We start from the raw sequence: 18,975 nt of genomic DNA, 5'->3' as shown, positions 1-18,975 counted from the left end.
GTGGCGGTCGTTGGCAACCGAGAGGAGTTACGGCAACCCACCTTGCTAGCGTGGTTTGTCCATGCTCGACACTGGGTACTCACATCAATAATGGCCTTCGGGCAAGGATACCTTGTTGAATTGCTTAATTATATTTGCGCTATGAATTCCACTCTAGGTATACTATACATTGAATAACCCCGCACCCAAGCCCACCCAGACCAGTGACCCGCCTATGCAAGGAATACGCCGTATGCATGCCCAGTAAACAATTTCGATACTTTGTCTTGCACAAACTCCAAACGCCATGCTGAGCAGAAAACCAGGAAACGCCACACATCACCAAACTCCACGTGGTATCTTTATGTAACACGACCCGCCCCTGTGCGAACTCGCTAGAAACTGACGTAGCCTGTGTCCTCACCACCAGGCTCGTCCATCCAGCCAGGACCAGCCTCGCTGAATCCGGAGCCGTGGTGATGGCTGCCGCGGGCCATGCCTTCGCCCTCACCACGCTCCACCCATTCTTCGTTGATATCGCGGTAGATACGCTGGAAGTACAGTCGTAGTGACCGCAGCCCGCGTAGATAGCCCCTGTCCACATCATCAGGCTCTTTGGGTGGACAAGATGCACCATCGAGTGTGTCTTCAGCGGTAACGCAATTGGCAAAATCGACAATCCTAAGCTTGATCTCTGGCTTCTCTTTTGGAAACGCCGCGATGGTAGGAGGCGCTAGTCCAGGCGATGTTGGCCCAGACGGCGCTGCCGATGGCGCTGCGGACAGATCGTCGCCGTTTGGCGTTGTGAATCCGTTCAGAACAGAAACGTTATCCTTGTCTTTCTGTTCGCCGTCGCCTTGATCATATAGCATGAGTAGGCTGCTGGCATAGAATCTGTAGCCTGGCAGCTTCCTGATCTTGCGTTCGAGTTGACTGATTTTCTCCAAGATGACAGGGATATGTCGATTCGCTGCCTTGTAGCCGTTGCCATCCCAAAAGAACTTCTTGAGCGCATCTTGAAACTCCCTGCCGGCTTTGAGATCGCGGCCGTAGTACTTGTCCTCAAAGAGATAGTTTTGCGTCTTCACGTTCCATATCTGCATGCCACAAACACGCACACCGAGCTCACGGCTCGTGGTCATTTGACACTTGCGGCGTTGCGACTTCTGTTTTTTCTCGTCAGCCTCGACGCCATATTGGCGGGTGCCCATCTTCAGATCCAAGACACAGGGTCGGGACATGCCCGCAGTTAGATCTTCGAGTAGAATGAAATGCTGCACGCGCTCGTCAGGCTGTTGCTGAGCTTCTTCAGGATTGGCGGGCTCCTGAATTGCTGGAGGCTCTGCTTTCTTCTTAGGTGTGACGGGAGCCGGAAGCATCGACCCTCCAGAATCATGCTCCATATTGTTGGCAACTGATGAACCCTCAGATATTGAGGGAGGGTCCTTTAAAGCGGCTTTGGTAGGTGAAAGAGGTTGACGGTCTTCGTCCATTGCGAACAGCTCTTCCTCGCCGTCTCCTCCATATCCCTCTTCTTCATAAAATTCAAGATTGTGTCTTTGGTCGGAGTCTAAACTTAAAGGTCTACGCATGAGCCCACTACCTGAGTGTCTTCTTCGTGGGATATTGCTCAGTGGCGGCTGCAGTGATTCCTTGTCTCGTGACCTCAGCTCCTCTGGTGATCCGAAACTGACAGCAAGGTCACTAGCTTCGGAAGCTTGTCGGCGGGCTTCTGCGTTAGCCTTGAGTATCTGCTTGCGTGGTGATTCCTCCCTAAGACCTGGTTGCAAAACAGATACATCTGTGCTGTTTCGCCTCATTGACGGCGCAGATCCAGCCATGGACTGCGTACTATCGCTCCCCAATCTACGAGTTCCTATGCCATGATGATGGTGACGTTGACGGTGATGAATGGTAGGAGGTGCAAAAACCTGGCGCAGGACTTCCTCTTGGAGTTTGCGGTTGATGGTTGTGACGCCCCAACTGCTGTGGTGCCGCATTGGCGGCCTGTCTGCACCGTTCGAACTGTAGTCTTGCACGCTTTGATTTCTCCGATGATACTGGGAAGAAAACGAGCCATTGCCCATCCAGGGGTCTGGCGTAGCGGATCGGGGGGGAACACCAAACAGATTGTCGGGGATGATGTGTCGATTGTTCGCGAAGATGACTTGCGGCGCAGGCATTTGTTGCTGCGAATGGCTGACAACTCTCGGCTGATCTTCTGTTTTAGCGTCCTGTGAGGTTATCTGTGTTCCGTCCTTGCGTGCATCGCTCGGCTGCGTAGCAGGCGCAGCAGAATCAGTGTCTGTCTTTGCCTTGTCTTTCTTTTTCTTCTTTGGTGCCTTACGATAAGTGACATTCAATACACCGATGTACCTAAATTAACAGCATAACGTTAGCAAACCATTCATTTGAAGACGGAGTCGACAACAACTTCGCTGATGTTTCAGCATCAAGGCAGAATGTTCCAACAGCAGTCGACGTACCTTGGCAGAAAGTCCAGTAACTCGGGATGATGCCTTTCAACGGTCTCGTAGAACTCATTCTCGCGATTGTTGAGTTGTTTACACACAGCCCTTCGGGAAAAGCGATACACTGTAGAATGACCACCAACCTGATGGTTGTACGGTTTTAACTCTACAGCGCCGAGCGGAGCCGGTGGCTGCGCAACCGGAGCTGGCGCTGGCGCTGTCACGGCCCTGTGTGCTGGTTTGATCGTCGGTGCAGTGGGCGTCGTACCTAGGTCATCAGTCGCGCTCGATTCATATCCAGGAAGTGATTGCGTGGACTCTGCTAGCGACTCATACTCAGATTCAGATTCAGCTGAAATTGCATCGGTTGACGCAGATGTCAATAGCTTGTCGGTTTCTTTCTGCACTGATGCTGACGCAGCGAAGTCACCATGTAGGCATTGATTGGTATCTTGGGACTGTAGAGAAATTTCTACTTCTTCAGGAGTTTGAACAGCCTCTCCTGTATCCCAACCTCTGGGTACCTTGCCCACATGAATAGAAGTTCTCTTACGGCTATCGTCTACCTCTGATCGTCGTGTCTCTTCGACCGGAGTGGCTGGCTCCGCTGCCTTGTGTTGACGGTGAGGAAAATACAGGGCGGAGGAAATTTGTTCACGCTCCGAGTCGTCATCTTCCTCGGATGCTGGTGATCGGTTTGTAACGTCAATGTCTTTGGCTCGAAAGTAATCAGTCGGCTCATCCTGAGATTGCGAATCCGTGACTGTAGATGCATGCGCATGGAGCTTGTCCAGGACTGAAGCGGGCAAACTTCTCGACATTGAAGATCCCGGAACGACACCAGGTGTCAAGTTTGTGAAATTCCTGATCTCTTCGAGAAGCGAGCAAGGCAGTTGGTGTTTGCTGGGTTTTAATACCATCTCTGTAGCAGGAGCCGATGCAGCAGTTGGATCGTTATCCTTGGGCGTTGCGGCCGGTACCTCAAAGTAGGACGCCGTGTTCTCATCATGAGGCGTTGGCACGACTGATGATGGATGGGATGCCTGTTGAGCATCGCATTCCTCCGATAGCATGGACAGTGTCTTGTCCGTAGGACGGCGGTCCTTCGATCGCGTGTCCCGCTTATGCTGTTCCTCGGGCCCTTCGGCGTCCTTGAAGACTCGGAGGAAATGACTTGCTTTGCGGCTACGCCCTGACGATGCTTGCTCTGCTTTGGGTAGGGTGGCTTCGATCTTTTTCACGGCCTGGTCATCTGATGCTGGATCCTCATGGGCCGCACTGCCTTTGAAAGGCACAGGCTTGCCTTCCCGCCATTGTCTGTTCCGGCGTCTCTCTTCGGTGTCGGTCACGACATTGTGCAAGGCCGAATGCGCGTCTGTGTTGTGTGGTGTGGACGATCGGCGGACCGGAGAGTCGACGGGGCTCATGAAGGGCGGTGGACTCTGGCGGGCCGCTTCAAGGCCCATGATTGATTCAATTGGAATTTGCTGGGCGAATTGGGTGGCTAGGATGGATTGGGGGTCTTGTAGGGCAGCGGGAGGGTATGTGGATTCCTTTCTGCGGAACAAGGGCGGGTCGATTAGTCTCCTCTGCAGCGGCGCTGGTGCAGCCATCTCGGATAAGGTGTGCTCGGGAGCATCGTCGTTGGCGTTTGTCGTGTTTGTTGCTGCGTTGGTGCGCGGCGAGGAAATTGGGCTGTCAGAGGCGAGGTAGGTTGTTGAGAAGATGCTGTCGCGCTCGTCGAGCTGCGGGCGGTCGAACGACGACTGCCAGAGGCTCTCCTTCGGGGCAATCGGCGCGGTCTTGGAACGGCCCGTTTGCGAGAGTTTGCGTGGCGTCACGACGGGCGGTGCGCCTTCTTGTGCACGCCTGGAGGGAGTCGGGGGGGCATGGCGGGCGGGGGGACTGTGCGGCGCATTTGACCTCACCGATGCGCGGGGTGAGGAATTTCCTTGGGCGTCCAAATGCGGTGACATGGGGGCGACATTGGTCAGGCTCGCTGTGAGGCAGTCGTTGGGAGGCGTGGCAGACCGTGTGGCAGATATTGCCGGACGGGCCTGGGGGCAGTCGCGGCGGGCCAGGACAGCCGTCGTTGGGGCGGCAAGGGCACACGTTGGCCGGCTTAGCGTGCGAGGGGTCGAGCAGCGAGGGCGCGCTGGCAGAGGTGCTGGCGGGCGGCAGGTCTTCGTGGTGCTGAGTGTTGCGAGCAGCGAGTGAGGACGGCGGCAGACCCACGTTCCGACGCTTCGAGGACGTGTGTGGACGGCCGTCACGCTCCAACAAGTGGCGCACAGATAATTGGCGAACGCTCGAGCCAATGACGTCGCGGCCGCCGCACCACCACGATGACCTTTGCAGTGCGGTGCGTTGTGTGCGCTTAGTACTTAGAGCGTGCGCTGCGTCTGGCGACTGCAGTTTTGCTTGCTGCACGCGGCCATTCACTTGTGGGCTGCCCTTCAACCCGTCTTCGTGCCGGCAGCTTCTGAATCATGGGCACCACCCCCGTGGCTTGGGCAGGAACAAGTGGGTCTCACAGGACACAACACGGCATCGTTATCGCGCCCATCGAGGCATGCATCACGCTCAAGATGGATCCATACACTGGCTGTGTTGCAGCACACCGTCAATTCCTCGTCGTCGAGCCATAAAGAAATGTCATAGTTTGCCCCTGGGTTCGAGCTAGACGTCCGCCCGCCCGCCTCCGCGCCCTTCCATCCATTGTGCCCAAACTTTGCACCAGCTCTCGAGCATGGTCGTTCCTAGGGCCCATTGCCAGCTCGGTCGCGGAGACACAAGCTTCCTCCCTTCTGGGCCACTTGTGCAGCAATATGCAAGGCGTGGCCCTACGACTCGTTTTCGCCCAATCACCCAGGAACGTGGCCACTCACCGCAACTGCAACCGGGCTGCTGCTGCACCCTGCCCTTCTGAACCACGCCTGCAGCTCTGGACGCTGTTATCTGCGAGTGGGGACTGCAGCAGTCACTGCGAGCGAGCGGGAGGTGGTGAGAGCGAAGGAAGCAGGTTTGCAGGCATGAATTCATCCACAGACCTGGATTGTGTTGCGGTACCACAGTTCTTTCCTGAACCGCTGGTTCGTGCCTCAAGGCGCGTTCTCCAGTCCTTTCAGGAAGCAATCTGTAAAGTCGGTATTCGGGCCGAAATCTAGTGACGTGTGGAAGTCGAGTTGGGGCAGCTCCACGTCATTGCTGGTGCGCTTCGGTGATTGTGATGCGAGCTTTGCTGGGTGCAACGACGACTTTTCGTGGTTGGAGCTCCACATCACGCGTGTATTCTTCTCCATGAGCGGTCTGCGCTCTGAAAACGGAGTAGGACTGTTCGCAGTCGTGCTCTCGTTCAATTTCGAGGTCAAAGCAAACCGCAGACTAGTTCGCCGTGGTTGGCTCTTCTTCTTCACTGTACTGAACGCAAAGGGGGACGCTGCGTCGAACAGGTCTTGTGTACTAATAGGAGCATCATGCAGTACACTTTCTACCGCTAGATCATTGAAAGATATGTCTGTCCTAACGTTGAAGACTGAAAGAGGGGTGATTGCAGGACTGGGTTGGGCTTGAGGCGGTGGTGGTGTGTTTTGCGCCGGCTGTGACCATGGTCGGAGGGTGGCTGATGAGGTTGAGGATTGCGGGGAGTCCTCCTGGAATTCAAGCTGCGCCAAAAGCATCGCAGCCTGTGTGGAGTACTGTGACTGTCTGGACTTGTATGACTCTTGCTCCTCGTCTCTATTCTGGTCTTCCTCATCTCCCTGGGCCTCTATGCCAGAACCTTCGACTGCTGCCTCGATGGATGCACGAGGCATTGCACACTCAGGTCGGGACTCATCAACAGGAGCATCAACTTCCGGATCTACAGCAACATGACAGTGGTCTTTCCTTGTGAAAATGGGCGAGGAACTAAAGCTGACGGCTCTTGGCTTTGTCTTCGGCAAATCGTTGCTATCGCCCCTCGGCTGTCCTACTTTCCTGTACATGAACCCAGTAGATGAGGCCGGCGCTGGAGACGCCACTAGGTTGTGACGCGAGTTCTGTAGCAGGCCGAGGTCCTTCACAATAGCACGACGATTGGGAGCCGGCTGCCTCCTTATCCCTGACGTGGACATCGCACTGGCCAATCCTTCGGCAGAAACTTGCATGTCCCCCTTTGGAGATATGTCCTGGCCTCCCGCACCTGCAGAGCTACGTCTCGGGCTTGATCGCGGTACTTGAATCGTGCTCGAGACCTTGTACGTTGTTGCCGGGACTAACGAGTCGAAGGACTGGGCATAAGCTGGCTGTACCGTGTGCGCCCCTGACGAAGCGACGTTGCAATTAACAGGTGATTCAGCAGAGACTGCCGCCTGTGCATTTTGGGCGGTTTGGCTGCTGCGAGCTTCCTCCTCTTGCGCCGAATCTGCTCGCAGTCGCGAGGAAGTGGGTATATCTGTTGATGATGTTGCATGTGATGGGTCCGGTTCAGATGCTTGGTTCGCGATTGGCGCTGGCTTGGGCGGCGATGAAATGTCCATCGAGGCGGAGTCGCTCGATCGCCATGCGTCTGGTGGTGTTGCACGGATGGGCAGTGGTTGTCCAGCAAGAGGTTCCTTGGGGGGCGCGAGTTGCAAGGGTTCGCGCGGATTGAATCTGCGGTCTTTTGTACGTGTCTTGATTGGTGACTTGTCGGTCTGACTATGTGATGGGAGGGCGATGGATTCGGCAGGGCGCCGCAGCCAGAAAGGATTCGCAGGGCTGTGGTGGGTGATGATTTGCCCTGTGTTGAGGCTGAGGAACTCGGTCGCTGTAGAGGGATCTTCCTCGTCTGGCAAAGGAGCTGTCGCAGGTAGTGACTCAAGATCAGTCGAAGTATAGGGTTGCTCCTCAGTGTGCCCTGCAGCCCTGGACATCTCCGGAGAATCGACGGGCGCCGGCCTCGACTTCTTCCCCCCCTGCTCTCCTGCGCGATTCACGGTTCTCTTACTCTGTCGGCCAGATGTTGCACTCGTGTCGGTCGTCCACGGGTTACGCCATTCCTTCGTGAAGGGGCCCTTTAGGCGTGCGGTGAGGATGAGCGGCGGCCGCCCTCGCAGGTACTGCAGCGCTATTGCCTCCACTCTCCTGCGTTTTGCTGCATTATATTCTGCATCGTCCTTGTAGTCGGCACTGTCTTCTACAAGGTCGCTGGGGCCGGGCGGAGAGGTATCGAAGTCCAGGCCCCGCTTGAGGTAAGGATGCAGGGTAGGGGGCATGGCCTATATATGGTGCGCAGACTGGTCCACCTCGACTCCACTCTATGCACGCCGGCAGTGTCCCGACGTCTATCGCGGGCGGCGCCGTGACGGGTGTCAAGAACAGGTGGCGTGCGGTCGTCGTGCAGGGCTGAATCCGCCGCAAAACAGCCAGACGCTAGCAGACAGAGCGGGGCCTGCGATCAGTCGCAATCGGCGTGCATAGGACAGCATGTGGTCGGGCGGCTCCAGGCGGTCGCGCTTCGTCTGCTGGGGCGGGCATGATGTGCAGGCAGGGTGGAGCACGCCGTGGTTGCCCTTGGCAACGGCCAGGTGCAATCGATAGGCGGTCGATCAACCAGCTCACCGCATCCGTGTTGAGGCTAGCAACACACGCCCTCCGCGCCCACAGTATTCATCCACCGACTGTTACGGCGCGCCGCGTTCCTGGCAGCGCAACTGGGGCCGTCTCGTCGCATGCGCCCGCGCCGATCCTGCGCCGGCCACCACGCGCGCCCGCCGCCCTGCGACCACAACAACACGCACGCCGCGTCGCCCTTGGCACCGACACCGCGCCCGCAACATGGCTGGCAGCTCGCAGCCGTGGCTCGACGATCTGAGCGAGGAGTGGGTACTGCAGCCGGCCTCGCTGCCAGCGTCGCCCGAGCCTGCACCGACGCCCGCCGCCCACAGCGCACCGCCGAAGCCGCTCAGTCGCCTGCCCCGCCCCACGCACTCCCCCGGCTCGCAGTCTGAGCTGGCAGTGCGGACTGACCTGCGCCCGGCTAGACAGAGCAGCGCCCTGGCTGCGCGCAGCACCGCCGACCCCAGCAGCGCGCCCGCATCCTCGTCGCCGCGCGCGCACGCCGACGCGCACGAGGCTGCGCGCTCGTTCAGCGCCAGCTCGCAGGGATCGCTCCTCTCCGGCACCGTCGCCCACAACACCGTCGCCATCTCGTCCGCCAAGGCCAACGGTTACTACGAGACGCCCGAGTGGAAGCGCCGCCTGGTCAAGGGCGAGGGCGCTGACCAGAAGGACCTGTTTGGACCCACCTGCCTCGAGAACATCTTCGCAAGGCCCGCCAGCACCCCCGCGCAAGAGACGCCGCAGGCCAAACGCAAGCTGGGCGTTCTGCGCCTGTCTGCCCTGCCCTCGAGTCCTCCGCCATGGCCGTCCGCCGCCAGCGACCCGTACGCCGACCGCTCAGCCTCGACGGGCAGCCAAGTGCACCACCGACAAGACTCACACGCCGATCGCCCTGCCTCGACCGGGAGCCAGGCACACCACCGACAAGACCCGTACGTTGACCGCTCTGCTTCGACTGGCAGCCAAGTGCACCACCGACAAGACTCGTACGTCGACCGTCCTGCCTCCTCAACCGGGAGCCAGGCGCACCACCAACAAGACCCATACGCCGACCGCTCAGCCTCGACGGGCAGTCAAGTGCACCACCGGCAAGACTCCCAGCAACGAGCCTCGACCACCGACCCTGGGAACTCCCTCTCGGTTGCACAGGACGAGCCAGCGCGAACAGTGAGCGGCCAGATCGAGTTCGAGAACGAGCAGTTCAGCCCGGTTTTCATCAACACCGAGCTTGAGATTGGGCAGTCGCCCGACCCTGTCCCCCAGTTCAGGGGGTCAGAGCTCGCGAACAGGCTGCGACAAATCGGCTCGCCACCGCCCGACCCGCAAGACTCGATACCCGAAGGCAGCTCGCTGAACTACACCCGAGAAGGATCGTCATTTGCCAGGATACAGGACGACTCTCTTCCCGAGGGTCTGCCAGTCGGCACGCCAGACATCGCCGATGTGGGCCGCTACGTCCAGCTTCGAAGGGGTGGCTACTCCATGGACGGCTCCTTTCGAAAACGCCCTCTCAGCCCATCGCCTGAGAAAGCGTCTGCACAACAGGGTACTGGCCGCAGTAACGGCACTGGCCGCAGCAATAGCACAGTTCAGACAGCCATCAAAGACAGTCGAGGCATCGCTAGTGACTCGGCCATAGTGGATGATGAAGACGTTCCGAGGACACCTCTTCGACGCGTAAATCAACTCTTAAGCCCCAATCACGTAAAAAGCTCTGGTAGCCCCCTGAAACTGTTTGGCACACACGACACGTTCACGAGCAACCGGCTGATAAGACGCTTGAGTCAACTAGAGTACAAGCCAGACTCACCTAGACCAAGCAGCGTACAAGACAGCAGATTTGAGGTTGCAAGACCGGTGGTGCAGATCAAATCAAGGCCGCTGGTGCAGATCAAGTCAAGACTGGCTTCTGTTGAGGAAGTCAGTGGCCTACATAGTGGCAAAGCGCAACCAGATGTTCAGCAACCGTCGTCACGGCGCGTGAGCACTTTCGGCCAAGGCCAGTTTATCAAGTACCAGTTCGATGCCGACTTCTCCGTTCTGTCTTCGGGAAGATCAGACACTGAGGACGATAGTGCGCCTGAGGATTCGCCCACGAGTGATGTGGCACCTCCTGGTAGTCGTCCGCCATTCAAATTCCATCTTGAGGAGTCGTCAACTCGCGAAGCATCACAAACTACACGACAACTGTCGAGACACGTCTCGAATCCGTACAGAACGTTGAGTCGATCGGGCCCACAGTTCAAGCGCCATGTCGTTCCTACGCAGGTAGAGGAAGAACAAGATGATCACTCCTCGGACTACGCCGATGGCAAGCGTGGCCCAACTTCGCCCTTCAAGAACCCGACACCGAAGCGTCGAAGAACGATCAACGACACCGGGGAGGAAAGCGAACTTAGCGAGTCACGGAACGACGTAGGGTCACCCCCGACGCAAGAATCGCATGCGGCAATACAGGCAGTCATTGGACGAAACCTACAGTATGCCGACAATGAAAATCTACTCAACGCAGCCAATTCGGATATGCTGTCTAGACGGCACATTCTCAGGCCACGTAACCCAACTCCAAGCCAGCGAAGGCGCGAAGAGATCGAGGCCGAGATCATGGAGGCCACAGAAGCTTTTATTCAGGCTTCTCCAAAGCTGGACACGATACGCGAACAGCTGGAGCCATCCATGGTCTCAGATGAGAGTGAAGAGCAAGACCGAGCGGCCGCAGTTGCAAACGAGGTTGCCATGTTCACGATGAAGAGACAAGCTATGCGGAAACAAACCCGCAAGCGATCTGTGACGACCCAGGACTTCTTGGACGAGGCTCTGAAGATCATGAACTTCATACGGACGAAAGGCAAACCGACCAGTGGGCTAGGAGACCTTGAAGAGGCATCCGAATTCGACGTGCTAGAAGAGCCAAGCGAACAACCCTCGGCATCACTCACATTTGAACGGCCTCCCAGCCGAGAAGGTCAGCGCTCTGCCTGGCGCAATCCCAACAAACGCGACTCAGATCCCAGTGTCATCTCGCATCTTCGCAAGTACGAAGAGAGAGAATCGGACAGTTTCCTAAGCTCGTCACTAAGTTCAGTAAAGATCTCAAGAATGAAAAACACGATGCAGCCGGAAGGGACCAGCGAATCAACTGAGAAAGGCAACGTCGGGCTCGGGGTTTATTACCCTCGACAATTCGGTCCATACGGCGACTACGACCCTAACGATGCTCGTCCTCAGACTGGCCAGTCCGCTGGATCGTCATTGGGACATACCATCGCCACGAACTTTTCACGCCGTTCCGATCAAGTCGCGACTCTCGCCCCGGAAGCGGTTGCACATCTTATCCCACACCAGATCGCAGGTATGAGCTTTAATCGTGAAAAGAAAATATGGGTCCGTCAGAAGAGCCCCTCAAAGGAGCACCGTCTTCCTGAAGAAGACCACGGTAGTATGAATCAGAGCCAGAGTGAGGATGACCCTTTTGGCAACATTCCAGATCTCTCGGTGAGTGAGACTAGGGACATCAATTCCGAGGCCGGATCGCCTCCATTCCCTCAACCGACTGCTGAGACACTCCTGGAGGATGATGAGGCTGAAGATGAAGGCCGTCCGACGACTTGCGCAAGCTCCGTCCCATCGAAGTGTTCGAACAATTTCGGATGGAGCTTCACAAAGACAGAGACACGAGCCACATCGTGTAGTACGCAGGTACCGCGTAAAAGGAGTGCGCAAAAGGCACCAACGCTTCAAACGCCATACGCGATTCCGGAATCTGATGAAGACGACATCGAACACGAAATCCAATTCTTCGAGGGTCGCAACACCGCGGCGCCCAATGTTCCCCGTCCCCGCGTTCGGGATATCACGATCTCATTTGCTGAACGTGAACTGGGAGACAAGCAAGTACGACACGCAGAACCTTCACACCGATTCGCACAACCTCAGCGAGGCGTCTCAGGCGTTTCGCCGACTATCAAATCAACTTGGTCTAACGCGAGCGGTATGGGCACATTGCCCAGGAAACGGCCGGGCCAGCGGCAAAGGTTCAATGGCGAGGGCGATGTGTCGATACTTGAAGAGCTGCCTTCGAAGAACTACCGCATGGAGTTGTCGATGAATGTCTCCGCACCGGTTCTTAGCCCAGTCAAACCAGACACGCTACTCGTCGCACCTTCATCCCCCTTGAAGGGGGATGTCACGTTCATGCTCAGTGAATTGCCTGAGTTCACTCTGAACCAAGTTGACGAGTTCGACCACCCAGATCGGGTGATTGTCAAGCACGACGGAACCCGCTTTTCGAAGGGATACGAGGATCGTTATGCTCAGGGCACTGCTGAGCTTGTGAGGGCGCTGCAAGATATCGAGCCGGATGAGCCGTACTGGGAGGATCTTCGCGAGGTTTCCCTCCGCGGCAAGAACCTTGGTAGCATGCACCGCCTTGACGAGCTCTGCTTTCGTCTTGAAGAGCTTGATATCTCGGACAACGAGATCAGCCAGGTCGAAGGGATCCCATACTCGATGCGACGACTACAAGCACAAAACAACTCCCTCACTGGTCTTACATCTTGGGCGACTTTGGGCAACCTGCAGCACCTGGACATTTCGAACAACCACATCGACAGTCTGGACGGTCTCGCCGAGCTGATCCATCTTCGGGTTCTAAAGATCGACAACAACCGGCTGAAGTCGTTGGATAGCATCCTGCATCTTGACGGGTTGATTGAGTTGCGTGCTGGCAGCAATGAAATTGACCTGGTAGACTTTGCTCGATCGAATTTGTAAGCCTAGAATGTATGATTCTCTGTATTGGCCCTAACAGTATCACAGGAAGTCTTTGACCGATCTGGATCTTCGGAAGAACCGATTGCTGGAGGTGCGAAATGTGCACCGTCTGCCGCAGCTCCAGCACCTGAACCTTGGTAGGTTTCTGTTCGCTCCTAGCACACACACATCTAACAATTGCAGATGAGAACGAAATTGACGAATTTCCCCTGTCCGACATGCCGACTGAGCCATGTAAGAATCTACGATCGCTCCGGATCTGCCGGAACGGCATGACAGTTCTACACGTAGATGGGCAGTTCCCCAGGCTTGAGAGTCTGTATGTCGATGGCAACTCATTGACACATATCGATGGCCTTGAGCAACTGCGCCGTCTTCGCACTTTCTCAGCACGGGAGCAGATATTGGGCACTGACTCAGATGCGGAGATTTGCGTGGGCAACTTGGTAAAGAACACTGAAGTCCACAACCTTTACATTTCCCTCAACCCAGCATACACCCTAGGCATAACGCAGCATCTGCTGAACCTCCAGCGACTCGAACTTTCGTCTATGGGTCTGAAAGAGCTGCCCGACAACTTCGGACAGCTGACGCCGAACATCCGATCTGTGAATCTGAACTTCAATTCTCTGCGAGATCTTCGGCCGCTGCTCAATATCAAGCGACTGAGCGAACTCCTCCTCGCAGGCAACAAAGTCGAGCGCCTGCGACAGAACGCAATGGTGTTGGGGAAATTCCCATCCCTCTCGAAGCTCGACTGGCGTGACAATCCTGTCACCCTGCGGTTCTACGCTTCAGCATCAGAGAACAGAGTCATGTCTCTCAGGCAGAACCCAGACGATGAACAAATCACCGACCGCTTCGTGCTCCCGCGTGGCGATGCCGATGCCGATGAACAGCACCAGGCCCGACTTGACTATGAGACGCGCATCAGACGCCGAGTTACTGAGATGATGCTGGCAAACCTCTGTCGAGATCTGCGCGAGCTTGATGGTATGCCCTTCGACAAGGCCCGTATCCTAGTAAAGGACGATGTATGGGAACGATTGGCCAGTCTTGGTGTTATCCGACGCAAGCAGCCGGAGAAGACAAACGATGACGATTACTAAGACCTGGATACCGAAAAGGAGAATGTTGTACGATACGTGGGCTATTGCTAGCAGGTTCTAATCATGGCGTATTGGGCATTTGAGATGATTAGGCACTGCTGTATCTCTGGCGTTTGGAAGGCTTTCTGAACAGTATCATATACACAAGTATTTCTTAGGCGCAGCGTCATATATATCCCGCGTCGCACGCGATTATTTATCATAGGCTGACGTGCCTGCACAAATTGAATTTACCACACAATTATCTTTCGTCGTACCTGCCCAACATCACAGAGGTCCACTGCAGACGTGTCTGGCCCCCGCGTTGACTTGAAACGGCAAGACTGCTTGCGTCCGTGCGCCGCACGAACACCAATCAGAGCAGCATGTCCTCGACAGCAATCGTGTGTGCCCCAGGTCTCCAACCCAACATGCACATCAAGTGAACATCGATCTTCTCCGTATCATCGTCAGAACATGTCTTCCATCTCTGGAGAAGAAAGGGCGTTGCAGCTCGCGCAGGCCGCGAGCGAGAGCCTCGCGTCTGGCGACTTGGCGGCAGCTGCAAGGAAGCTACGCGAGGCGACCAGTCTTGCGCCAGAGAACGCGCAGATCAAAGAAGCATGGGAGAAATTAAGGCAAGAGGAGGATAAGAGCGAATTTCTGGCAATTTGCAAAGTCTGGGTGCAGACGAAGGATGAAGCCGATGGCGAGCGCGCGTTAAAATCGTTCAAGGAGCGCCCGTTGAAGCAAGAAGAAGCGGAGCAAGCAATGCAAATTCTCAACGACTTCAAAGATGAAGACGATGTCCTGGACCAAGTCACTGGCGAGCTGTTGAAGAACGTTGGCGCGCAGAAATGGCTGGCACAGGCTGTGCGAGAGCGGCCGACACGGACCTACTACGAGCTTTTTCCTCGTGGAGATGATTCTATCGATGGCCTGCTCAAGGTGCTGCTCACCCGCAGCCTCTGGGACGACGATGCTTCGTTCAAAGAAAGCCACAGAGATGTGTTCCAGCTCTGTCTTGCCATGCTTATGGAGGAGGCACTTGACCATCCCGAACGCGCTATGAGAGGCGTCGCCCAGCTACTAGCTCATCATGCAAACCATCTCGAGAATATCATCGATTCCGACAGCTTTGATGTCATTCTTTCTTCTCTTGACATTCGGCTGCCGAAGACTCTTCGCGACCAGGCTACCCTCGCCAGCATCAAGCTGTTCGAGCTCAGTCCGGACACCGCGAAAGAATTAATCTCCAAGTTCGTCACAGAGCGTGCGGAGAAGGGCGATGCGGACAACCTCGTTGTAGCTTTCTCTGCAGCTACGGCCATTTTTCCAATCGCGGTCGAGGCTGCAGCCGCCCTCTTCCTCACAGATGGTTTCGTCAGCACGCTGGTCCCAGTGGTGGAGAAGAAGAAGTCGCATAAGCTGATACAAGTGACACTGGAGCTGATCAGCGCGGCGTGTGTGGACAAGAAGTGCCGCGAAGCCATCAACCGCCACTGCAGGGATTGGTTAGATATGGTCGCAGACAGCACCGACAAGGGGCGTGCCAATCTCGCCGCGCTCATTCTTGTCAAGCTAGGTGACGAGGAACCTCCGTCGTCAGATAACCCCCAGGTCGTCACGCCCGCAAAGGTCGACCAAAGCGACCTGATCGATAAATTCAAGTCGATGGTCATCAGCACCGACGCCGGCAGCAAGCAGGACTCTGTCGAAGGTCTGGCGTATGCGTCTCTCCAAGCAAGGTTCCGTGAAGATCTGTCAAATGACACGCGTTTACTCAAGCGGCTTATCGAGATCATGAGCGCGCCATCAACAGCAGGCAACATCATCTTTGGTGGGCTCACCATTTTCGCCAACATCACAGCCTTCCTCCCCATTCAATCGGATGAAGAAAAGAGGATGGCTCAGCTCAAAGCTTATGCCAACGTCCAGAAGCCGGCAGCACCAGACGACCTTCTCAACAACGATCATGCTACGGCAAGGTGCACACGAGTGCTCCAGGCTGGTGTTGTGCCACTGCTGACACACCTCTGCAAGAAAGGCACTCCGAATGTGTTGTCGCAGAGCAGCCAGATCCTGCTGAACCTCACCAACGACAAGAAGGGGCGAGGCTTGATGACACAGCAAGGCGCTGTCAAGCTTCTGATTGTCACCTGGGAGCACATAGCTTCAACATCAGCATCGTCCAAGACCGGCACAACGCCCTTCCCACCAACCGCACAGCCAGTCACCGCACAAGCGCTGTCCCGCCTGCTCATCAGCGTCGACCCCCAGCTCGTTTTTAATTCCACACTTCCCCCCACCTCGGCCATCCGCCCGCTGCAGAGCCAGCTCTCCCGCACCGACTCCTCCATCTGGCAACTGCACGCCTTCGAAGCCCTCCTCGCCCTCACCAACCTCGCCTCCACGGACCAAGACACGCAGAACCACATCCTCCGCACCACCTTCGACGCCGCCGTCGACGACCTGCTGCTCAGCGACAACACGCTCCTGCGCCGCGCCGCCACCCAGCTGGTCTGCAACCTCATGGGCTCGCCGTACTGCGTCGAGAAGTTCGCCGACGGCTCGCCCCGCGCAAAGCACCGTCTGCACCTGCTCCTCGCCATGACCGATGTCGACGACGCGCCGACGCGCAGCGCAGCGGGCGGCGCGCTGGCCGCGCTGCTGTCGTGCGGCGACATCACCGTGCTGCCGTTTCTGCAGCAGGACAAGGGCGTCGCGTTCCTGCTGGGCTTGTGCGGCGACGACGACGACGAGCTGCGGCATCGCGGCGTCGTGTGCTTGCAGAGCGTGGGCGAGGTGGCGGCGGGGCTGCAGGCGGTGAAGAGGCAGGGCGGCGTCGAGGCCGTGGCGGCGGTTCTGGCGCAGACGCGGAGCGCGGTGGTGGCGGGCGCGTGTCGCGATGCGCTGGCGGTGCTGGAGGGTTGATGGTAGACAGGTATGGATAGATGGTGTCTGTGGTTGTTGCGGAAGCACCTGAGGTATTGCTATAAGCACGCTATAGACGCAATTCTAAGTATCCGTCCCACATCTCGAGTGCTCAGTAAACAAACCCTCCCGCTCCAGTACACGCACACTTCCACTCCTCCCTTCACCTTCCCATCACCTTCCCATCAACTTCCCATCAACTTCCCATCACCTTCCCATCACCTTCCCATCACCTTCCCATCACCTTCCACCCCAACCATCTCTACCCCACGCCAATCCCCCGCAGCGAATCACCCCCACCGCCGTCCTGCAGTCCGCCCACGCCAGCCTTGCCTCGCTAGACCAATCTGCCGTCATCGTTACACGACACCAGCCCGCATCAGCCCGCATCAGCGCTGCACGCATGCCCTACCGCCTGCCTGCCTGCCTGCCTGCCTGCAGCAGTGCAGCTGCACGCACTGCGCCGCGGCTAGCTAACTAGCTGTGCGACGCGGCGCGGTGCGCTATTCCTGGCGCGAGAGCTGGAGTCAGTGTTGATGTCAGTGTCGGTGTCGGTGTCAGTGTTGGTGTTGGTGTGCGGCTCGCAGCTCGCAGTACTGCGGTGCGGTGCGGTGCGGTGGTTCCGGGCCTTCCTGGGTCCCGGGGCGTTCGTGCTGGATTCTTGCTCGCCTGGGTGGCTCGCTCGCTACTTACCTACATACATCCATACATACATACACACACACAGCGACGCCACACGGGCGCCGACGGTGCTTATCGCTAAAAACGCGTGTAGTTCGGGAACCAGAACCAGGATCGAGATATCGGGGCTCGAGATATCGGGGCTCGGGGCTGGGCGCGTAGGAGCGCGGTGTGGATGGAGCGGCGTGAATGGAGTGGTGTGAATGGCGCGACACGTGGGTGTGGGTGTGGGTTGGGCGCGGACGGATGGCACTACAATAGGTAGGGCGGCTTGCTGGGCCGTGCGGCTGCAGCTTGGGCCGGTGGGGGTGAAGGGTGGGTGCAGGCGGCTGAGTTGGGGAGGGGGTGTGATGCAATGGGTATCTTGACATTCACGCTGGGCTGATCTACTTTGTGGCTTCATACGTCGTGGAGACGCTGGTGGTGTCTATTCGTCCCTTCCTGTCTGGCTGCTGCAGCACTCGCTCGGAGCGTCTTTGTGCGTGGCTGCAGCCGGGCGCTTACTGCGTGCGTCCCGCCCCGATCGCGACGTCGAAATAAGCAAGCAGGCTCGTCGCGATCCGTGCCAGCTGACCTCCTGCGAACCGGTCGAACCGGCAGCCGAAGCATCACGTCCTTCGCGGGCCGCTTGTACGTGGCATGTCTCTGCTGCTGTGTCGACGTCGGCAGGAGCCGAAGAATGCAGCTGTGCACCTGGCGGGCTCAAAGCAGCCGCGCTCCCTACGCGAAGGGCCGTGGAAGGCCGCCCGTGTGACCACGGCGAGGCTCCAGCCACCTCGGCTGCGATATCTGACGCACACTGCGTCTCGTGTTGTCGTCCAACCTGCTTGCCCAGTTTGCGGGGTAGTCGTGACGAGCTGCAGGCAAGTGGGTCGACGTTGGCGGCCGTCATGCCATGCCACGGGACCGAGCTTGGCGCGCCGCTGCGAACGGCACGGAGCGCGTCCTCAACCGTGTGGTGTGCGGCCGCCGATCGGTTTCGAAACAAACCTTGTTTTGTTGGACCTGCCGGAGCGGATGCAGGAGTGCATGAACGACTCGCGAACGACGCCGCCTGAAGGACTCTCGGGCTGTGTGCAGGAAGGACAGGCGAGCCGAGTGTTTGATGGCCCGGTGTTTGTGTCATGGCAAGGTGCTGCTTGGGTCGCTGGTCATTCCAATGCGCACTTGAACCAGAAGCGTCGCTGCACAGAAGGTACGGAATGGACCCGGTACCGCGTAACCAGCCGGAGCAAGAGCTGGAAAGGGAACAGCATCTGATCATGAGCAACCTGTGTTCTGCGATGCCGTGGCACATCGATTGTGGGATGTGACGAGGCCTCGCAAGACGACGGTGGTGAGAGGCCGGTGAGGTGAGTTCAGCCGTGCATGGTCGAAACGGGCACAGCCAACCAATGCCAAACGGCGCAGAAGCATGCTGCGCCTGTGCGACACACCACCATTCCAGGCACAGAACTCTATGGCTA

At 57.4% G+C, this 18,975-nt stretch overlaps 5 protein-coding genes across 5 annotated transcripts; 2 read left to right on the top strand and 3 right to left on the bottom strand.

The window, feature by feature from the left end:
* Positions 1 to 17: 17 nt before the first annotated feature.
* On the bottom strand, positions 18 to 4,841 carry C7974DRAFT_403027 (uncharacterized protein). Its single transcript, XM_046142786.1, has 2 exons — positions 2,466 to 4,841; positions 18 to 2,355 (listed from the first exon to the last, which is right to left on the bottom strand). The coding sequence occupies exons 1-2, from the start codon at positions 4,424 to 4,426 to the stop codon at positions 375 to 377; spliced, it is 3,942 nt and encodes a 1,313-aa protein (XP_045992613.1). The 5' UTR covers positions 4,427 to 4,841; the 3' UTR covers positions 18 to 374.
* A 501-nt stretch (positions 4,842 to 5,342) lies between these two features.
* On the bottom strand, positions 5,343 to 7,919 carry C7974DRAFT_56893 (uncharacterized protein). Its single transcript, XM_046146877.1, has one exon. The coding sequence runs from the start codon at positions 7,685 to 7,687 to the stop codon at positions 5,552 to 5,554; it is 2,136 nt and encodes a 711-aa protein (XP_045992612.1). The 5' UTR covers positions 7,688 to 7,919; the 3' UTR covers positions 5,343 to 5,551.
* A 330-nt stretch (positions 7,920 to 8,249) lies between these two features.
* Positions 8,250 to 14,167, top strand: C7974DRAFT_427959 (uncharacterized protein; the record flags this gene model as incomplete). Its single annotated transcript, XM_046144584.1, has 3 exons — positions 8,250 to 12,802; positions 12,852 to 12,943; positions 12,990 to 14,167. 3 exons carry the CDS (start codon positions 8,250 to 8,252, stop codon positions 13,913 to 13,915), a joined length of 5,571 nt encoding a protein of 1,856 aa, XP_045992611.1. The 3' UTR covers positions 13,916 to 14,167.
* Positions 14,168 to 14,205: 38 nt separating this feature from the next.
* Positions 14,206 to 17,077, top strand: C7974DRAFT_466088 (CRO1 protein). Its single transcript, XM_046146313.1, has one exon. It carries the CDS (start codon positions 14,372 to 14,374, stop codon positions 16,826 to 16,828), a length of 2,457 nt encoding a protein of 818 aa, XP_045992610.1. The 5' UTR covers positions 14,206 to 14,371; the 3' UTR covers positions 16,829 to 17,077.
* Positions 17,078 to 17,824: 747 nt separating this feature from the next.
* C7974DRAFT_56839 (uncharacterized protein) lies at positions 17,825 to 18,972 on the bottom strand. Its single transcript, XM_046146876.1, has one exon. The coding sequence runs from the start codon at positions 18,804 to 18,806 to the stop codon at positions 17,937 to 17,939; it is 870 nt and encodes a 289-aa protein (XP_045992609.1). The 5' UTR covers positions 18,807 to 18,972; the 3' UTR covers positions 17,825 to 17,936.
* Positions 18,973 to 18,975: the final 3 nt, after the last annotated feature.

This window comes from Boeremia exigua (genome assembly GCF_020726555.1).
Source record: "Boeremia exigua strain MPI-SDFR-AT-0100 chromosome Unknown C7974scaffold_12, whole genome shotgun sequence".
Classification (NCBI taxonomy): domain Eukaryota; kingdom Fungi; phylum Ascomycota; class Dothideomycetes; order Pleosporales; family Didymellaceae; genus Boeremia; species Boeremia exigua.
Note: the sequence above shows the minus strand (reverse complement) of the source record. Positions and strands in the feature narration are given on the sequence as shown.